General features: G+C 38.5%; 2 protein-coding genes across 4 annotated transcripts in view; both read right to left on the bottom strand.

Annotated features, from left to right (window-relative positions):
* rapgef6 (Rap guanine nucleotide exchange factor (GEF) 6) overlaps window positions 1-14,724 on the bottom strand; it is a 169,417-nt gene extending 154,693 nt beyond the window's left edge. The window contains exon 1 of the mRNA XM_042499999.1: window positions 14,322-14,724. Within this exon, the coding sequence (XP_042355933.1) occupies window positions 14,322-14,396 (75 nt within the window). The 5' untranslated portion in view covers window positions 14,397-14,724. The remainder of the gene's footprint in view (window positions 1-14,321) is intronic.
* A 3,456-nt stretch (window positions 14,725-18,180) lies between these two features.
* fnip1 (folliculin interacting protein 1) overlaps window positions 18,181-22,411 on the bottom strand; it is a 45,538-nt gene continuing 41,307 nt past the window's right edge. For all 3 annotated transcript variants that reach the window (XM_042500002.1, XM_042500001.1, XM_042500003.1), the window contains 3 exons: window positions 22,124-22,324; window positions 21,901-22,016; window positions 18,181-20,631 (listed from right to left, as the gene is read on the bottom strand). In XM_042500002.1, the coding sequence (XP_042355936.1) occupies window positions 20,553-20,631; window positions 21,901-22,016; window positions 22,124-22,324 (396 nt within the window). In that variant the 3' untranslated portion in view covers window positions 18,181-20,552. The remainder of the gene's footprint in view (window positions 20,632-21,900; window positions 22,017-22,123; window positions 22,325-22,411) is intronic.

Genomic DNA, 22,411 nt, shown 5'->3' on the forward strand with positions numbered 1-22,411 from the left:
TTAAGGTAATCCATGTTACCAAAAACTTCAAGCACCAGATGACAGTGAATACTTTCCAATGTTTTTTCTACTTTTGAGACAAGCTGACGTGAGCTCATCGCAATTTTTTTCTCCCTAATTTCTGATCATATTCCTGCTAAAACATGACCAGGTTGAAGGTATCGGTTCATAAGCTTATATCGGTGATTTTATATGGTAGAAAATGCTGCCATACTTTGTCACAGTCATTCCCCGGTTGCAATAACAGTGCAGAGATGCTGAGAGCACAGATACAGAAGACCTGGAAATGCTGATCAATCAAAGCAGACTGGTTTTATCAGGAAGACAGCTTAAAGAGACAGGCATGACAAACAAAATTGATAAAGACGGTGAATCCTGATGTTCCTGCACAGACAAGTATGTGAAAATTAAAGTGCTCTTTAAACATTAAAGCACGTATTGTGGTTGTTATCTACAGCAATAAAGAGAAGCAATGCGGAGTAAATTCAGGTAAAAACATTGTAGAGTATCACTCTCATAGAGATAAAATTGTAGATTCATCCTGTGGCTCTCCTGGCTTTCTAAGTATAGATAATTTGTGCAGAAAATGAAAAAATGCATAAAAAATTCTGATATCACTCAGATATAAATTCTAACCTTGCACACAGACACGCATCCAAATTTTGACATAAAAGCCCTTGAAGCACAATCAGTGCAGCACACTCACACACAAACACACACAGCTGGAGGTTTTTGCTGCTTTCCTTTTTCTGACACACATTCCAGATCAGTTTTGCAAGGTCATAAAACTGCTTTAATAAGAGTACTGTGGCAACAGGTTCCTACACAGACTGCAGTTTCTTGGCCTACTTCTGCTCAAAAAAGAGCCAAGATTGAAGCAGGATCACTAATATAATGTTCCTTTAGTGCTGAAACAATGAGACTCAATTTAAATCCTTTATCAAGTAAAAACAATAAGATTAGATGGGCCACAAATATCATTAGCGAGCTGTTGCCTAGGAAAAATAAGCAATCAAAATCTAATTACACAGAAAAATCCATAGATGAATTAATGATGTAAATAAGACCTACTCATTATTTAATCCGAGCATGTGATAACTTTATGGTCACAGGGGAATACACCTCTTTACTGCTGGCTGTCTCCTTTATCGCTGCATTCACGAAAAGCCAATTAGAATAACTGCACTAACCAGAGGTCTGAGATGTAAGCAAAGTGTAAATATCCCTAAAGTCTGTGTCACAGCGAATAAAGGACATATTTAACCAAAAGCACACTCAGAGAGCATGTGCCTCCACCAAGGCCAAATGCACCATCTCCCAATGTTAATGAAAATGAAACAGAATGAAACCCAATGATTCAGATCCGCTTCAAAATTTCATGGGCTCTTCCTTGGCCAATGCTACATTCCCGCTGCCAGTTTTTTCAGTCATCCTGCTGACAGACCAACGAAATCGACCCAGACCAGAGCTGCACCTGACTCAAAATTATGTCGTGTTGTTATGTCAAATCAGATTTGGCTGTTAAATACAAATATTCAACTTTTCATTTCTTTTTTTTTTTTTCAAAATAGAGTTTGAGAGCTGAAAAGGGTTTGGCAGGACATACAGGGTGAAAGTGTCACTTACAAAATATAAACAAACAAGCCAAGTTAGCCCTCAGAGCTAATGCATGCTAACTACAATAACACACTTTCAGGGACAAAATTTTAAGGACCCATAATATTTTTTTTTACTGATTTTTTACCCTACTTACATAATTGTAATTTTATCTTGCTGGCAGACATGGAGGTGGAGCTAAACACGGATAGAAAATTAAGAAATGTGCATGATAGTAAACAAATAAGACACACTAATAACTCAAAGTGTACGCCAAATAATTTTTTTCCTAAAGATGGTTTCTGTCACTGAAGGTAGTTCTCATCACCCTGATGTTTTTTCAAGTGATAAATCTTTGATAAATTTGGTTTTAATGAGTTATTAAATTCTACAAAAAAGGGATTTTCTGCCATGATTGACAGCTGTGAAAGCCAATGCGCTTGTGTTCAATGGAGCTGTTCACCAAGTAGTCAGACAGTGTTTTGGCGGGAACTCTACTATTTCGGAGAACTACACAGACTTTGGCTCCAAATGACATCATTAGTGCAAGATGGCAGGGCCGTATGTGGGATATTTTTAACTTCACTTAAGCATAGCCGGGGGAAGGTGGGGACGCGTCAGCCATCTTTATATACGGTCTATGATGTCGACAGCTTCAGGAAAGTAATTTACCATTATGTCACATTACGTTGAAGGTTATCAACTGAAGATTACTGTAACAACTTTATTACACACCACAGTGTTCCATGACTTTTTCAAAACTTTCAATGATTCTTACTAATTCCAGAACTTTTCCAGGCCTGGAGAATGTCATAGTGAAATTGCATGACTTTTCCACAATTTCCATAAAGTCTGGTTAACAACAATTTTGAAAAGTGCAATAACAATTTGCACATTTCATTGCAATTTGCACACTGATGATTCAATTCTTTGACTTTCACAGGGCCCTAAACAGAACAAAAAAAGTTTGGGTATAGCATTAACATTGCCATTACGGTATTCTCAAAAAGTTGATTTGCTTATTTGACACAAGAACTAGCCTTGTACAGAAAGCAAATGATCAACTTATGTGTAAAATGTCAAGGTAACTCTGTCACTGGTTGACTTAACTATGCAAGGCGAGTCCACCTGTAGCCTCCGTCTGCATTCCCCACAAACTAAACAGGTCAAAGCTGATGATATCTGTCTGTTCACGCCTGCTGTCCTGCGTGGAATGTAGCTACCCTTCCCACATCACACACACACAAACACACATATACACAGTAGCACCCACACGCTACACTGTTTGCACACGTACGCGCAGGCAAACATGCGCGTACACTGGGAACCCTGGGCTGCTGTGCTGTGAGGGTGGCGGGACCCACAGGAAAAGCTGACGTGTTTACATTCAAACAATACCCGGCGGGACAAAGCCCGGCTGTTGTTGTGGCCCACTGCGTGAATGAGGGACTTCAAAACAGGTTTTAAAAACCAAAGCTATTATACTCTTGGCATCACAAGTGCTTCTGTTTCACTGCAAGCTGACTATAGATGACTGTTCTTGCCAACTGCTCCCTTTTGCTTGTTATTTTATTATTAAACAATTTGTCTTTTGTTTTTTAGATTCATCCAACTATCAGTTGGTCTATAAATTGTAAGAAAATAACGAAAAATGCACATCTTAAGTTCCTAGGGCCCATGGTTTAGTCTTCATATTGCTTATTTTGTCTTAACAGCAGGTAAAAACCACAAAGCACTCCCTTCTCACATTGGAAAAGTTTGACTCAACAAATGATTGACATTTCACTAAAGATGCATGTCTGTAATAATGTATTGATCACATCAATCCAAAAATAAATTAATGGATTATTTGATTATTTGAACTAGTTCAATTAAAGTTATATTATGCAAAACATGGTTCAATTAAAGGCGTATGCAGGACTTGTCAGCCATTGTTTGTAACAGGTGGCAAACTCGGAGGCTGAAAAATGATGCCAATGCTGAAGTGTAAAAAATGGCAGTTTTACAAGGCCATTTGAGCCTGTCAAGTCAATCCCCATAAACCGTTATGTTAAAATGTTTAGTTTACAGCAGAAATTAACATGTTACAGCGTGGTAATTTTTAAAAAAAATTTATTTAGGAAAATCCTGCATTGTCAACTTTCAACCTAGCCTTTCATTCCAGAAATGTTTCCATCTAAAACATTCAGATCACTGCCTTGTTTTCATGTCAAGAGTTTAACAAACATAAATTTGTGATATTGTTAAATCACGGGGCTGCAACCAATGTTTTCTATGACTGTAGCTATCACAGTGCATTGAAATCAACTGCACAATGTGTCATGAACCCTTTAAAATCTGTAGCGACACTTTTCTTGTGTTGCTTTCATTTACCTTTCAGAAGTATTTAAATTTTTTAACTCTGAACAAATTAGTGTAATTTCTTCCAAAAACATGTGAAAAAAGTACAATGAGCAACTTGGTGAGAAATGTTCCACAAATTGCAATACATAAGTAGATTTACCAAATTATTTCTTAAAAATGCTAAGGAAAAATGTCTAAAGAAAAAAAAGCTTGGGAAAAACTGTATTTATAAATATGAAAATTACATATTTAAAATCATGTTACAGAACTATAGAATTTTAAATCACTGTTCACTAACCAATTATTGTTGGCCTCGTTTATGGTTTTTTAACTTTTTATTTTTCTTTACTTTGTTAAACTAATTTTCTTGTACTTTTTACTTATTTATTTCTTCTTTCGTTGCTCATTGCCAAACCAAGCCAATTTCCTTAGGTTTCAAATGGTACTAGGGTTTCATGGGTAACTACAGTCCATAACCTTCAATGTTTCAATCGTCACACTCAAAAAGTCTATTCGTTTTTAGTACCTCATGGGAAAAATTGTTACTTCCATAGGATACGGTGAGTATCGTCACCCTGCTGCTGTTTCTCAGGCTTCACCAGGCATCTGAAATATATATACATATATCATGGGGAACTGGTGTCACAGATCTTTGAAACCAGCAACCACAAACCATAGAGCAGAGATGACCAAGAACTTGCTCACAAAACTTGAGTCACTTCAGTTTTTTAAGCGTCTGTCTGCCCTCGCGTTCACAGGTCCTTCAGCTCAGTTAGGAGGGGCCTTTATTGGCTCCACAAGGAGAGCTTTCAGTGCTCCAGGTCAGGGGAAGGCTGTGTTTATTCACCCATTTAAACACAAACACACACACACTCACTCACTCACACACACACACACACACACACACACACACACACACACACACACACACACACACACAAACACGCTGTCTTCCAAAGCTTCCCCCTCTCTGTCTGTTTCACACACAGACTCCTCTGTATCCTTTTAATTTCGGACTCTCTCTCAACCCTGCAGTTTGTTGGCACATCCAGGTTTGTTGATGTTGTTACTGGCATGTGTGTGCGTGTTGCACTTACGTCATACTGGATTTACAGAAACTTAACTGGAAAAAAAAATCTGCCTAAGTTTGATGATTTTTTTTTTTTTTTTGAGAAATGCAGCGGCACATGCAGCGAACATGGCAACAAATACATGTATGTATGTTGGCAGCACAAGCCGATAAAAATGGCCGCTGTAGGTTAAAATAACAAAATAGGTTGTTGTTTTGGAAGTGGACCTTGAAACTTCTTAAAATCACTGAAAACAGGAATAATGGGGTTCTACAAAAACACACAATTTCCCGACAAACTCCCGAATCAGTTACCTGAGTTTTTGTTACAGAGAGTTACACTAGATTTGAAGTGAGGCTGGGCAGTATGGAGAAATTAAAATAGACATTTTTGGCCAAATACCTCATTATCGATATAGCACTTAATTTTTGATATATAATCATCAGTAACGTCAATAAAATGAATGAGGGTAAGCACAAACAACGAAAACCGGGTCTGTTAAGTTGAGAAAATTGCATCACTTCACTGTAATTCAGCATTTAAAGGCTATTTTCAGTTTGAACACCCTGTCTATATCAATCATGACTGACATTTGCCAAATGCTTCATTCTGACATGGTTTTTGAACAGTTTTACAAACAAACAAACTGCAACCTCTTATGTGCTGCTCAATCGTCTTTATGAATTGTCATCAAGGTGTAAATGACTTCTGGCAAAAGGAACATGACTTCAGATAATAATAAAAGACTTAGTGAGAGTTCCTTTATTGTAGCAAACAAATGTCATATTGTATTCACTCTTTTACCTGATGAATAAGGCGCAATTTTATTATTTTCCTTCAACACATTGTAGCAAGGAAGTTAACTTTATAACATCACATGCAGACCTGCACTTTATGACATGTAATGACTCTCGGCCTGTATTTCCCCACTTCTCTCAAATTCACTCTTTCACCTCATAAAATAAGCACAAGCTCTCACTCCTGCTTTCTATTGCTCCTGCCCTGAGCCAAATCTCACAAGTTTCATTTGAAGTTTTCTCTGGATCCAACTTTGTCTGCTGCTCTCATCTCATTCTCACAGCCCAGCTTTTGATTATGTGCAGCTATCTCTCTCTCTCTCTCTGCTGACTCTCCAGCTTTCTCAATTTGAGCATTCACACCTTCCCCCTCCCAAATCTCTCAGAAATTTCTCTCTTCCAATGGCCCCCCGAATCTTACTAGATGTGTCTTAACTATGAGAGCATCTCCTCTGCTTCCTGTGTTGCAACCACCACTGCAACCTCTCTCTTCCTTAAATCTTTAACCCTGAATCTATGACTTCTGGTACAAACTATATGCAGTATTTTCTCTCACCTATTTATTTTCTGTTATTTATATACTCCAACCATATTAAGATCCTTCAATCAATCCATTCCTTTCATTTCCTCCCAATGCTCTGATTACATGTTTGTCTAGCGACTCAGTTATCAGCTGTGTTATGTGGTTAAAGATATGCCACTGTGACAGGAAGTGTCATCATGCCAGTTTCATATCAACAGCTGCCAAACCCACAGATCCTCAGACAAGGTGAAAAACTGACACAAATGCTGAGAAATTCTCAAAGCAGAAACTCCCACCAAAACTCTGCTCTAGACACACATCCTTTATTAAAACTATTTTGAGAACTTCAAGAGCCAATAATGCACGCCCTGTGTGCTCTTTAAAACACTACATCCACCACTGTAGGGTTAATTTCTCTTCGAAAACTCTACTTCCGGGTAATCCACCTCAGGGTGAAATTGAGTCAAAGCAATATAGCCCGTTCATGACGCAACTCTTAAACATGTCACAACAAACACTGATTACATCCTGGTACAGTCATCGTTGGTGATTTTTTCCGATTTAGAAATGTACCCACAAACTACTGGATGCATCCAAACGTCATAGTGAGTCTACAAGACCCTGGTTAAACTCATGAGACAATCTCTTTTTCCAAATTCAACCTTGCATATGAAATAAAATGACAGGCAGCCAGAAAATACAGTCTGTCTCCGTCCCAAGCAGCATTCGAACATCATTCCAAATTAGTCGGCATCAAGCTTGAAAGGCAGGCTGAATAAGTAATAAAAGATCTAAAAAAGAAGTAACCACAGTATTTTTTATCTGGACTGTCTGCTTTCTACTTTGCTCCGGCCATCGAACGTGTTATACCAGTAAAAACTACCCACACAAACACAGAAAGGCATACTCGTCTGCTGCAGGACCATGCACACAGCTCTGTTTCTAATGGGAAAGGAATTGCTCATTTTTATCTGGTTCTCCCATCTTTAAAAAAAAAAATCTGTGCACACAGGTATGCACTAATTTTGGTGGAAAAATGATTTAAGAAGCCATGGGCAGAGAGACACAAGTACCTAATTTTGCAGACTTATCAATGTATTCTTGTGTCTCCTTCAAATTACAGACAGTGAGCTTGAATCTACATCACACTTCGAAGATGAGCCCTCAGGCCTCTCTGAAGATGACGCTGGTGTCTAACTGGTTTTCACCTTGGTTGTGTGTGAACACGCATGTTTGCTCACATTTTTAGAAAACACTTGTCAGAGGACTTACACATCAAGCAAATTAAAAGGTGAGAATAAGCCCATGGAGGGGTCTTTAGTATGATAATGGCTACTGCAACAGCCAAGTACTTATTTCCTTGTATTTGTTAACAAACATGTCTTTTTTTCCGTGCCATCAATCTTGAATTCAGAATGGGACACTTTGGAAAGAACCGACTCAGCAGGATTGTCCCAGTATTTGTCCTAAACATGAACCCAATCTAACTATACTAACATAATTTAATAACACGAGCGTCACTAAACTAAATATTATGAGGATGACATCTTTGTTTATCACATCGCTGGTATAGCTGCGTTTCACAAAAATTAGCTGGAACGTTTCTGTGGCCAATCAGATGCCACGACTGATAATAAGTGCTTGATAGTAACTTGTGTGTCAGGCAGTACTCTGTGTCTTCATTTTCACCGACTGTTGTGTATCAGTGGAACAAAAATGCAGTAGGAGGGTAATCTATGTATCCTGTGATGCCGTGGGCAACATTAGAGAGAGATGAAGTAATGCCGCCAAGAGACAGGAAGCAAGAGACAAAGCAGACTGAGTAGTAGAGCTGAAAATATGTTCTGAATGGGTACCTGAATAATAAATAAAAATCATGGGGGGAAATACCGGACATCAGGGCTGTCCTGAACAACACTTTTTGGGTTTCAAAGCTTTAGTAAGAAATATCTACAATTAATCAAAGCTGCGAGGGAGGGTGATGGGAGACAAGAGCACTTTTTTTCAAAACGTACATTTTCAGGCAATGCACCTAAAATAATGTCACAATTAGCTACTTTGGTAACACGCAGGTCGCAGTGACGTAATAGCTAGAAAAAAGAATACTTTGCAAGAATAAGCTGTTACTTTAGTTTTCAGGCAATGTGTCTAGCAGGATGTAGATTTGTGATGTGCCAGTTTGTTATGCTATAAAATCTGAAACTATTGCAGACACTTAAACATTATGCTAGCGTATCTGTTAGCCTGTTATGGTTGGTCAAACTGTCATAGTCACAAAAGTAGACTTAACAATAAGTTAAAATGTTCTTGTCTGTTCACACACATTCATTAATTTGTGGCATTCCGCCACAATTAAAACATCCGCCGTCACAAATTGATTTTATATTTTTGGACCTGGACTGTTCACTGGAAGTGCTATTGGAATATGTGCACCATTCGGTTATTGACTTCACCACACTCTCGGGGTGCAAAGTGTACTCTGTGAACAGAAAGAGCAGCAGAACGCCAGGCGCAGTGAAAGTGAAACCTAGCTGTTTGTTCTGCTGGGTCTAAAAGTTTGTATTCACTCACAGCAGCTGATCTGATCTGATTTGATCTGATCAGCTCTCAACAGTGTTGTGATAGACCAATTATCCAGCCCACAAGTCATAAACTGCTGCTGAGGAGGAAAAACATTTACATTTACAGATAAGGAAAAAGCACATTTGACGCACACGCATTTAAAAGAAAAACTACCGCTACACACACGCTCTCATTCTGTGGGAAACACTGAAATGTCCTTTTCTGGGAATGACTAAATAATGAATTATGTTGGATTACTATTTTCTAATTAATGGGCTATTTGGGATTTTTGTGTTCATAGTAAAGAATACTGATTTGGACATCGATTACCATGGCAGTGACCGGAGCTTAAAAGCATTCTGGTCAATCCTAATTGACATGTAGTACAACTGTACAACTTGAAACACACAAGTAATTTTACATGCACTAAGACACTGTAAGTGCACAAACTTAGCACATAAAAATTCATGTATATTAACAACCGTACACACAATAAGGGCTGTGAATATGTGAATATACACACACTTGCACAGGTCTACTTATTGTTGTTTCTCACAGTCCTCTGTGACCTAAATCTTCTCCCCTAAACTGTCAACACCAGAGTGAAACGCCTCAAACCAGAGGACTCCAATTTCACAATCTAACCTAAGAGTTGGTATCTACTGTCTGATTTTTTTGTTTGTTTTTTAAATGAGCACAGATGCTATGTGCAGTTTAGGTTTAGCCAAATGATTTTAAACTGTAAATATTTTGCACACAAGAATTTTAACCACGGCCATTTTTGTTAAGTGAACTGCAAATCCTGCTCAGAAAAACTCCAAAAATAAAAAAGTATGGATATGCCAAGATGATATAGTAACATCTTCCTGGCACACAGCCTTTTAATTCCTCATGAAGGTGTGAATGACTGCAACATAATGTGCTCATGAATGTAAAACTCAATGAACAACTCAAGACACTGAGAAGTGATGATATAATAGAGGAAATGATGTGTCACGTTATTAACAATGAATCATCTTTCTGTGCACGTTTTTTGTGTGTGGCAGCTGTTCTTTAACAATGAATGGCAGCCAAAGGCCTCTGAAGAGAGGAAAACAACAAACCCTAATGTCCTTGTGCCGAGTGTGTGCAGACGACACCAGGAATTGGTTAATGAGGACGTTCAAAAAAAAAAAACACACCAGTATTATCCTTTAACTTAAATTCGTTGAGCAGCGTCAGCATTGAGCAAACCACCATCTTTGGTAACTTCTGCTGAAAACACACACCGCCTCTTTTGAAATGCGTTTCTTTGCACACGCTCCAAGAATACAGCATCGACCACACGCTGGTCGGCATCTCTTCTCTGCTCTGAGCATAGCGGCTCGTCTGCTTGCTTAGAAAGCAAGAGGTTACCACTTGAGTCTGCGTTTCTCTTTCTCTCCCTCACTCGCACCTTCCCTAGGGAGCCTGTGGCTTTGTGATGGTTGGAATTCCCATAAATGTCCGATCTTTGCTGGGCGCAGCTGAAACCACCATAAATCACCCGGTGTGATTTGTTTTCTGCTACCACCAGGGCGTCTGGATGGCACCGAGAAAGGTGGGCAGGGAGGAAAGTGCTGGACGGAAAACCAACGAAACTGAAAGGAAAGGTTGACAAGGCATTAAAGCTGCGGTAGGAGAGATTACACACCGAGCCAAACATCTGCACAGGAGACGAATGATCCTACAGCACACGTAAAACTTTCACCATCCAAGAAATTTAGCTGACAGTCTCATCCAGAAAGACTTTAAATGAAAGACAAATGTGAAAACAATACACCTGATTCTGATGCTTTTCCTCTTGAAATCCCCTGTTGCCTTGGCTCCAAACCTTTCAATGTAGTCAAACAGAATCAAGTTTTTTTCGTGATTACAAGCAGCACTTCCTTTATTGTCTTTCATCGTGATAATAACTATTTGGTTGAATGATCACAATGTGTGTAGCCTGCTGAATAACCTGGAGTGGGCACCATAAGAAGAGAAAACCTGACATGACAGCGAGTCTACCAGCATTTACTTGCAACACTATTCAACATCAGTTTGACAACCTTCAAAATAATTTCAGCTCCATTTGGAAAACAGTACCAACTTCAATCATGCAGTGTCCAGTGAAATGAACTTTTTGGCTCACCAACTGTAAACTCGGGGAAGAGGCCAGAGCAAAATCTGAGGCAAAATTATCTAAATTTATTGAACAATTCACTCATTCATTCAATTCATCTCCACAGCCTAAGCATGTGAATACGTTCCCTCTAGTAAGCAGTGTTGAAGTGCTGCCTGGGGCTTTTATTGTGAAAGGTAAGAACGGAAGAAGTGGAGCTAATGCACTGCTGCCGGACAATAATTGAGTCTGCCATCTTGGTTCAAACTACATGGCCTCCGTGTTAATATTTCATACATTTCATAAGTATGGATGCAACACTGATGGTGGGATCAGCTGATTATTTGATTATTTGATGATACATTAAAAATGAGGAGTACTCAAGACAGTCTGGTTTCACCGCACCAGCGCAGGTGTGAGTGTGTGTACCTGATGTTCCGATATCATTTTTTTCTTTCCAATACCTGAACTTGCATATCGGCCAATTAAGACTTGAAAACAGCTGTTTACAACTAACCATGTATGGATGTGAAAAGATTGCTATCGCTGTTTTACGGCATGGCTCGGGATAAGCCAAATTCAATAAAACGTGGGCTGATTAACTGACAAATATTTGGGGGGGGTCAAGTATTCCTTTAATGCTGATTTCAAAATCCCTGAAACAAACAGCACCCTTCCATTGCATTTGGGAGGAGGGACTAAATTTAGTCATCTTATCAGTAACCTATCATGTGCTTGATTACCAAATCATAGATCCACTTCAGTGCCATGACTGTGTCATATATTTGTGGACTAAACATGGTTGCTATTGGTTGTTCAAGTGCGGACAAAAGCTCTCTATGAAGGTGTGAAAGAGGCTTTCTACCCACCATGCACCCACAAACAAACAGAGGATCAGAGCCAGAAAAAGAGACCTTTCAAAAAGGGTCATGCAAAGCTGAGGGCCAGCTGGGTTTTTTTCAGAAAAACATTTTTTGTACTCTGATAGCGCTTTGAAAAGTGCTGGCACTTCAAAACTATTACCAACAGCTCAACATGGAAGGGAGTACGGCGTGTGCTATTTTTGGGGCACGGAGCATAACTAAAGCAATGACAAGCCAGCTGTGTTTCCACAGCTTCATGTAGGGAGGAGGCAGCGGAGGAAAGGAGGAGGGCTGAGAGAGCAGTGGTGATTTAATGTAACTGGCCTCATTCAAGCTGAAGTTTACACAAACTACCTCCTGGGTTTAAGCATAAGCCCTCTGATGGGAAGCTGTGATGTTATGTTAAGACTGCATTTGCAGACCCAGATTGTATTACAGTAAAAGAGGGTGATCCCAAATTTAAAGGGATACTTTACCATTTTCAACCAGCTGTGCTTAGTATGTTAAAGTGAACAGTGGTAAACTTCCCTCCATCTAACCAGAGCTTAGATCTCCCTGCTAATCTCACAGCTAAACTCTCCAGGATAACACAAAACTCATCTTGCTTGCTCTCGGGCTGTTAATCCAACTACAGGCCGTACTTCAGCATTTATGTATTGCCCGCCACAACGAACACAAAGACTGTAGAAGTAGATCAAGAGACAGCCTGACCCTCTGTTTATCTCTCAATCTCTGCTCTAACAGTAAAACTAGGCTGATTCTGTTACCACACAGCTTGTTTCTCACCTAAAATATTTTCAGAAACATATTTTAGTGCACTGTTTATCTGTAATGGCGAGAGTTTGTGAAGAGGAAGCGGGAGCAATACCGCTTCTTGTATAGTGAAAACAGAGGCTTAAAGAACTGAGATCGAACAGTAAAACTAAGTAGTACTGATCAAATGTAAATCAATATTCTGTTTCTGCGCTGCCAGGTTCTCAAAAGTTTTCAGAAACATGTCTTAGCTTACAGGTAAACCGTAGTGAGATTTGTTACCAGCTGGTCACCGTTGTGTCATAAGGACAAGTTCACATTAAATCACCTACCAGCCGAAGCGTTTATTTGTCCAGTACAGCGCAGTGCATTCTGGTATCTGAAGGATTACCTCTACCTCTTGAGCAAATATGAATGCCACAGACTATTCTCTTTTTTTCTGGTCATGTAGCACCAATTACAAAGGTATTTTCACACTTTTTTGATCACCAGGGGTAAATTGTAGTACATTACTGTCGCTCTGATGCCAAGCATAGAGAATTATAGTAAGCAGAAATAAGTATAAGCACAAAGCATGAAAAGTAGGGGTCGGCCGATATCGTTTTTTTTCTGAGTCAATACCAATAGAAATTATTGGTAGTCAATGAGACTGATAACCAATATTTGGAACCAATATGCATTTACAATAAAAATGAAAGTATTTCTTTCAAAATTTTGAATTAAAAATATTACAAACTTTGAAACAAACTTTGTTTGAATGCCTTTAACAAATCAAACCTGAAACATTCAACATCACATACAGCAAGTTCCTGCCATTTTTTTTTAAAGTCAAGTGAAAATTTAAATAAAAAGGAATAAATAAAAATAGCTCTTTGAGGGTTTACAAAGTAAAAGTTCCTCCCATGCGGACACTTTCTTTGCAGTTTTTAATTAATTAAATTTATCAGCAATTTTTAAAATAAAATGCAATTCAATTCAGCTAATCGGCAAAATGCCAAATATCTGCCACGATAATCGGCCAGGCGGATAATCTGTCGACCCCTAATGCACAGATAAAAAATATAAAATAGAAATACACTGATAATAAAAACAATAAGCACTAGTATGCGAATATTTTTTAAAAAATATAAATATGTATAAGTTGCTGAGTTTGCAATGTATGTAAAAATATTAAACTATGCGTCTTATGCGACACTGCAATGTACAGAACTAGTGTGGGGAAAAAACATAAATATAAAATCTGTTGGTGATTCTCAATGTAGAACAGATATATACATGAGTAAGAAGAACAATAAGAATATACACAATGTGTGACACATGTTAAGCAAAGCCTACATTCAACTTGACATGACTTTTCATTTTAGTGTGTTTTTTGCATTACAAAGGCAGTTTAGCAAAGCATCAAAAAAAGAGTAGCCTAACTGCTGCTGCTGCATCTGCTCTAGCAAGAACTAGCTTGTTAGCTAAACGTTGCTGTTAATTGAATGTACTGTGTGTACTAATTAGCATGCGACTGCATTAAGAAGTCTTAATGAGAAACTTACATCACAGACAAAACTAACGTGGAGTCGTTTCAGCCAAACTCCGCTGACAGCTGTGTGAACTTACAGCAACTTGAAGCAACAGTTTGATTTTGGCTAACATTAGCAAGGCGATGCTAATTTAGAAAAAAAACACGATAGTTTTGTTTACCTCTGCTGTCCGCAGCGAGGGCGGTTTCTTCAAAGCCAGTTTGAAAGAAGTTTCCATGGCTCCGGTCATTTTCATAACTTCGGCTCAAATCCACCTTTTACTTCCTCTTTAAAATATATCCTCACTTTCACTTCTCCTGGTTGCTCTGTTAGCCGACCCGAGCTCGAACAAACTCACATCCCCGTGTGGATCTCGTCCCCGCCGAGCCGAGCCGAGCCGAGCATGGATGGAGTTTACCGACCAGGAGCTCCTTCTTCTCCGGGAGACGGGGACGACAAAAACTTCACTTTTAACTACTGCGCGTCCGAAAAACACGAAAAGTGTGACAGAAAGTTAAGTCTGTGGGACCCGTAGTCTTGACTTGTGTACATCTTTGGTAAAGGAAATATCCACCTCGGTAGCTGGCGTCAGTCAGATCCAGGAGTTGAGATTTAGATCCCTCCTCCTGCAGATCTGAGTGTGCACAGTTGACGACATCTGCCTGCATGAGAGTGATGCCGCGTTCATATGCGGTCGGAAATGAGTCAATTTAGACAGCAGTGTCACATGCGCCGCTCAGGTGGAGCTGAATTTATAGTGCGAGATTGAATCATGATGTTTCAATACAAAAGTATGCACATTACTTACTTATACTTGTACTTTTACATCCCCTGGACAATCATTTGCACACTTCCAAAACAAATGCTTTAATGATAGATAGGCTAAATATATTGTCACAAATTCTTTTTTCCCAACATTTTCTCATTTTATATAATGTCTTTAGAATTTAACACTGTGTTTATTGTTATGCACCAAATGACCAAGTTTCTATTCCTTGTATTTGCAAAACTGCATAGCAGTAAACCCTCTCTGTGTCTGATTTGGAAATATTGCCGGGGAAAAGCGTCATTATTTTGAGATTTAAAAAAGCATGCGACTTGAGTTTTCTTAATCTATTCTTTTGTTTTCATATTTAGAGGGGTAAATCATCAAAGGGGGAAATAATTATTCAAGAGGAAAGAAAAGAAAACAAAAACATCATGAGATGTTCTGTAGATATGGTCCACAGGTTGTAGCCTATATAAATATTTAGAATTATGTAAGGATATTAGATTTTCACACTACATTCATGCTGTGTAGATGGTTTGTAGTTTGCCCTGTGCATTTAGCTATTTAGCCCAATTTAAAGCATTTAAGACTAATTTCCTGGTTTTCTTCATGCTTAAGAACAAAACATTGTGTGGCATAAATTGGCAATTGTAAGTATTGTAAAAGTGGCAAAATGGCATGGAGAGGAGACTTTACTTACTAATGGCAGTTATGAACCAGTTGCTACAGAAATAAATTAATATCTTAGGCTAATGGTAACACTAATCTATCAGTTGAGGCTGTTTCAGCAAAATTCCTGCATGTATCGAAATTATCAAGAGTTCAATTTATTTCATATCAATAATTTTTTTTTTTTTATTCCACAAGAGAAATAATGTGCTTTTTTTCAAAAGTTATATGGTAGGTTAGTTTAGCTTTGATGGCATTAACACTTTGAAATCAAAGCTTTTTTTCCCCAAAAACATGAGAAGGCAATGAGCAACTTAAGAAAAAATGACCTTAAAATGAACAAGAAATAAATACAAGAAAAGTACAAAAAAAGATAAATTAGCACAAATTACATGAGAACAGCTATGATATGATATGTTATGATATGATATATGTATCATATTATGATATTTAGAAGTATAGTTCTTTGGAGATTTTTCCCCAGCTCTATTATTTTTATTTTTAAGTGATTTTCAGTTGCCTTTTTTCTTATATATTTTTTTAAAGAAATCAAACCAATTTGCTCACGGTACAAAGGTTTAAGTACGTGTGAATGCATCTGAATGCAGCACTAGAGAAGTGATGTCAATCTAGGTTTCAAAGGGTTAAATAGCACCGTTTTCTAGTTTTGGAGCTCGAGTGCACGAGCTCCTAAATGAGTCCTTAAACGTCGCACAGATCCTCCCTCTGACTTCTGACACTCCTGAAGTCAGATCGCCTCCACAAACTGCTTAAAATGCGGGAATAATCAGACTACTGAAATGCTTTTGAGAACAACAGCTCATTTAAAACATTTTTATAATCTGAATTTGCTGGAAAATACAGTAAAACATGTTCTGGAAAAGCATAGACTACAAACGGATATCCAATTTCAGCGCACTTTTCCCCATTTGTCTAAATTTAGACTACACGCTTGATCTAACCACCAGTGTTTTAGTCGCGTATGGTTTTCCGATCGCCTCCCAAAATAGCAATCCACGTGAAAACAGAGGGATTACAGCGATGTTCTCACTGACAGACACACTCATATTTGCTGCCAGTGTATTTGCTTTCAGCCAGGACACTCCTTCCTTTATTGCATAACTGCGGTGTGTCCGTGCGTATGTGTGCTCGTTTCGTTTTAGCTCCTGTGCCGTGAGGAGGGCGGGGTGGAGCCACAGTCTGTTTCAAGGGTGGTAAATCCAAAAAGGTGGGTAAAATGTGTGATCCAGATGGTGAGTAGCAGAATTCAAACCACCACTAATGCAAACAAAAGTGCCATTATTGTGCAGAGTTTGCAGTGAGTTATAGATACTTTACAGTCTGTCTAAAAATGAGGCGATTTTACGGCAATAAACTTTTTGCATATAAAATTTGTAAACAAATCATTTTAAAGACGAAGAAAAAAAAGGAGATTGGGATTTACCACAAACCTAAAACCAGTTTACACGTGACATTTATACAAACTCGGGGGAGTTTATTCAGTGTTTGTGGGGACGCAGAGAAGAAACCACAGCTGCTGATCTGAGATGTGAAGACACACAAACTTGGAGCTGCTCCATTGAACCAGAGCCAGGCCTGTGGTTTCACTCAGTGTTTGGGACGCCGCTGTAATGCAGTGTCTTCTAAGCAGGTACAAACCAAAGTATGCTGTCATAAACATTGGTGGAATGTTAGTTTAGTCAAGTACCACGCTTAGGTATGACTTTGAGGTACTTGTACTTTAGTTGAGTATTTTCTTGTAATGCTACGTTATACTTTTAGTTTATATTTAAGAGGTTTATATTATACCATATTTACTCCTCTACATTTATCTGACAGCTTTAGTTTCAAGTTACCACACAAATTAAGATTTTTGCACAAATATCACAAGAAGAGTTTATAAAATATAAAGCTCTGGTATAGATTAATTACCAAACTGATTATATAACTACATCGGCAACAACAGGTCGATTAATCAGTTTTTTAAAAATACATTTGAGTGTTGGGATGTTTTGGGGGTTTTTTTCTTTATAACTTTGAGGTTTATGGATTTCCCCCCCTCTGTTTTAATAACTATGAGTTTTGGTGTGTGTTTGTTTTTTCTTTTCTTTTTTTAATACATTTGAGCTTTGGGGGTGTTTTTTTTTTCTATATTTTTTCTAATAATTAATTTTTTTTATTAAAACAGATTTTTCTGCATTGGGTACTTTTAATACTACTTAATACTAGTGTTAATTTTCCTGATTATACTTGATTTTACATGAGCACCATTTTCAATGCAAGAGTTTAATTGTAACAAAGTATTTTCAAAGTGTGGTATTAGTACTTTTACTTAAGTAAAGGACCTGAATAGTTCTTCCACCACTGGTCATATCTAGTGCACGGTCACTCTGGGTAATGCTGCTGTGTGCTACATTAGTCAGAACAGAACTACAAAGGGTTTTTAAAATCCCTGGATGTGAATTATAGCTCTTGGATCTCTGGTTTTCACTTTTGGGAAAATTATTTTATATTCACACATCCAATCTTTAACTTTTCCAGGACCCCCCCCCCCCTTTTCCCTTTGATTCTGCCACAGAAAACATTCCCAGAGACACATAAATCCTTAACATCGGCATCTTTATTGCACAACATTCCCAGAAAATTGGGAAAAAATAATCTGAGGAGACAATTCTTAAAAGACATTCTGTACAAATAAATGGAAATAAACAAGAGTATGTACAGTTTACATGAACTATTACACATACCGTGGGCAACTAAATAATTTACTCATATACAAAGAGGGAAAAGCGGATATAAATTCATACCTTTTAAACATAATGGCTGGGTTGTACAAAATGTAGGCTGATACAGCGGAGCTTCTTCGATGCAGTAACAAGCATGTCTATATCAATTTTACCAGCAAAATGAGATCTCCAGAAGCCTGTGATGCATTCATGCCACATCTCCGTTAAGACTTGGGTCATATACAGGGTGCGATTTGAGCTTATAGAAAGAAAACAATGTTCTCAGGGTTACACTGACAGTTATTCCTGATTTTTCTAACAATACAAGCCATTCTTTGCATTTACTGTGTACCATCAACAAGCTCAAGCCTGAGACACACTCCAATCTTTAAGGAGGATTTTTTTAAAAGAAATATGGGAATGTTTCTTTCCAGAAACCATTTTTATTGAGCTGGCTGCTGGCTAAATCAAACTTTGTCCATCTGCCCGCAATTCTTTTGCCATCAACATAAAATTTCTGGCCTTAAAGCACAGTATTGTAAAGTGCTGTATGGATGGGCATATATATTTAGAAAATCAGCAGTTCCTCCCTGCTTTTGACTCTTTACTATATTGTATATTAGTAGGGATTTCTTTTATTTTTTACTCATGTCAATCTATTTTTTCTGCAATCAAACAAAGAAAATATATATTCAGTTCAAATGCCTACAACTGATGACAGGAAAGTAATAATAACAATGACATAATGTCCCATTGGCCCCTACGCAACTTACACTTTCTGCCCAGGAGAGACTCCATACTCAGAAGGCGTAAAAGCAACTCAACCTCCCTTTTACGTTCAGCAAATCGCACCCTGGCTATATGGCATAACAACCAAATTCATTTGTCGACGTCATGGAAAATCAAACAGAAAACAAAAGAAAAGAAGTGTGCTACTGTAGTTTTGTATTTCGCATGTTTGTTTTTTTTTGTGAGTATAACCGTCATAGAAACTTGTTTGAAAATAGTGTTAACCGATACATATTTTAATCCGCTGTAAGGCCTCCCGTGTTCCTCTCCTCCTCTCACTGCAGCAAACATCGAAGCCGTAAACATCGTAAAAAGGTGGCGAAGCTATAAAAGTGTGAAAATAGTTCAGCATTTTGGTTTTAAAATATATGAAGATGATGCGTGTTTTAGCTTTTCCACAGTAGAAAGGGACTCCTCTCCTCTCCTAATCACATTCTGACGTGTGTAGCGATCATCTTAAGGAATTTAACAACCTTCCCTTTTTTCAAAGAACACAGCATAGAGTCTGCACGCAGCTGACATTCCTCTGATTAAAACATCTTAAAAAGTTTACCTCAGGGTTTTCTATGGGGCGACTGTAAATGTGCGTCATCCACAGCCCATTGAAGATCTGAGGTAGTGCTGTACCTATGATAAGAATGTCAAAGCCACTTTTAGCCATTGCAAAACCAGTTTGTAGAACCAAAAATCACGGTGTGCATCGATTCTCCACGTGGCCAGAGAACAGGCTTTTAAGTCAGGCGTGCATTGCAATTTAACATGTAAATAAAATTTGTCAATGAGATATCTAAGGGAAATTTGGCTTGTAAACAAAATACATGAAGATAAACGAAATAACATAATTGGCATGAGATTGATAATCTTCTCAGTGATATTTACCTCAAAGTAATGTTAAAAATGTCCATCTGTTTCCTTTAAAAGTGTAGTCCGTCACTTCGTACGACTGGGTTTAAGATTGTACAGGGGGAAAAAAAGCAGTAGAAGAAACAAAATCCATTGTTATTATACTGTAGATATCCTTAAAGTTTCATTCTCAACTGGAAAAAAAAAGTCTTTGGCTTTTGTGTCCAAAAATAAAAGAGTCTTGTTTAAAAAGAAACATTCAAACAAGTGGAGAAGGTCGTGTGAGGGATGCTTCAGTCATCCGCAAACCTCACTCCATCTGTGGGACTGTGGTCTCTAGTTCCCCCCTGTGGTGCAGAATCAGCATCGCACCACATTCAGCAGCAGCGGTGGTGGTGGTGAGCGGAGGCGCCAGCTGTGGTCCGAAAAGACGTGCGCTGCTCAGGCTCAGAGCAAAGGTCCCACTCAGCCCAGGCACGCAGGTCAGGAAACCATGTCGGGGGGTCAGCTGCAAAGCATGGACGGCCAGAGATTTTCAGGGCCCGAGCGGCACCATCTGGATCTGACTGGCATCCTGAGGCAGCTCACTACTTAGGACCTCAGTGCCATTACAGTCTCATAGCAGGATCTGGGCCACATAGGGGGAGTGAGTGCTGGCCACTGCGGCTAACAGGGGGAGGTCGCTGGACTCGATTCTGTTACGATACCAGAAGAAAGATCAGGATATGGTAAGATCTAAGTGTCCTCCCTGAGCATTTTAAACATGAGCAAATAGGCTTGATTTTATTTCTAAGAACGTAATGTGCAACTTCAAAAGGAACTGCCCAAAAATTAGCGAGCAATTAAGCAAAATAACAAGTAAATTACCTGAAAATTGTAAAACAAACAAAACACTAAAGTTAAAAAAAAGAAAGATCTGGAAAAAACTGCTTACAATTATAACAATTTCATAAAATAATTTAAAACACTGCTATGATTATAGTTTTCTACACATTTATCCCAAACCTTTTTAAATTATTTTTCTAAATCTACCAATTGCTTGCAGTTTTATGGGGCATTTCTTGCCAAGTTGCTTATTGTCTTTTATCCATGTTTTTGAAACGGTCCAAACCAATTTGCTCAAACTTCAAAGGTTTAAACGTGGTAATGGCTGAGCCAGCTGCTAGCAGCAAACAGTGCTAACTCCGTAAATAGTGCCAACAAAGGCAATAATGTGTGCTGACAGAGCTAACATTGTTAACCTCAAAGCTAGTTTGGGGGCTATGCTTTGCTACGATACCATCCCAATAACAGCTGCGCCAGCACAGTGTAGAATTACAGAAAAAAATCTATGAATTATAATTAGCAACATTTTCATCACCATTTTTGAGCCAAAACCTTGATGGAATATGTGTGTGTTAACATTTTTTTTTGTTTTGTTTTCAAATGCATCGTTTTGAAAAATATTGTTTAATGTTCAAAATAAAGTTCGATTCAATGTGTAAAAAGGGTGAACTTTTTTGTGTGCTGCATAAGATTTTACACATAACACTGATTTTTATATATTAAAACTCCTGTATCTGTAGTCTCAAAGCTGATTTTTCTTCAAGGTTTGAATCAGGCAATGTTAACATCCATGTTTGCGTACAAGTACTCTTCTTCGCTTGATTCTCTTCCTTTCTTGGCACATTGCCATGCATCTTGTGGCATTGCTGCCATCTGTTGACCATTGGCTGGACTGTTTTATCATGTCACCCACATATGCTTGCATTTGCATCCTCCTGGGTGCGCAAAAGACAAACTAAACATAGATCTGATAATTAAAAAAAAAAAAAAAAAAAAAACGCTCCATGGTGCTTCCAGAGGTCAAAACTCCACAAGGTACATTTCAGTAATATAATCAGAATTTTAATATACGGTTTACAGCACCTTTAAGTTGAGATAAAGGTACTTTCTTATGTAACACTATTAACAAAACTACTTACCCTAAGACCATGCCCAATTCTCTCACATGGACTCTTGTCTGGCCTTTTAAATACTCGGCGAGCATCTTGCTCTTAAAGTAGATTTCCTGCAGGCGGTCCTCAAGGTGCATTATACACTACGGAGGAAAGAGGAGAGACAGAAACACAGTAAGCAAAGCACAAGAATCAAAGTGGTGATACCTGTATACTGACACGTTATCAGTGAGTGAAAGGTGTAACATACAAAATTGGGTGAGAGGTTGAGTTTGTAGAGCTGGTGAGTGGACTGCAATAAGCTGGACACCAGGCTGGATACCAGAACCTCCTTCCCCAGTTTGTTGACGTCCGTGGCTCGTCGCTGACTGCTGGCCACCTGCACTGTCCACTTGTCTGTGTCTGCTACAATGCAGACGGCCTCCGCTATGGGCTCATCCAACACTGGATGCTGCAGAGGACAAGAACAATTATTTGTGAAAACAAAGGAAACAAACGCAAAAAGAAAAAAAAGTTGGCAGCAACACCAAACAAATAG

This window comes from Plectropomus leopardus, chromosome 13 (assembly GCF_008729295.1).
Source record: "Plectropomus leopardus isolate mb chromosome 13, YSFRI_Pleo_2.0, whole genome shotgun sequence".
NCBI classification, from domain to species: domain Eukaryota; kingdom Metazoa; phylum Chordata; class Actinopteri; order Perciformes; family Serranidae; genus Plectropomus; species Plectropomus leopardus.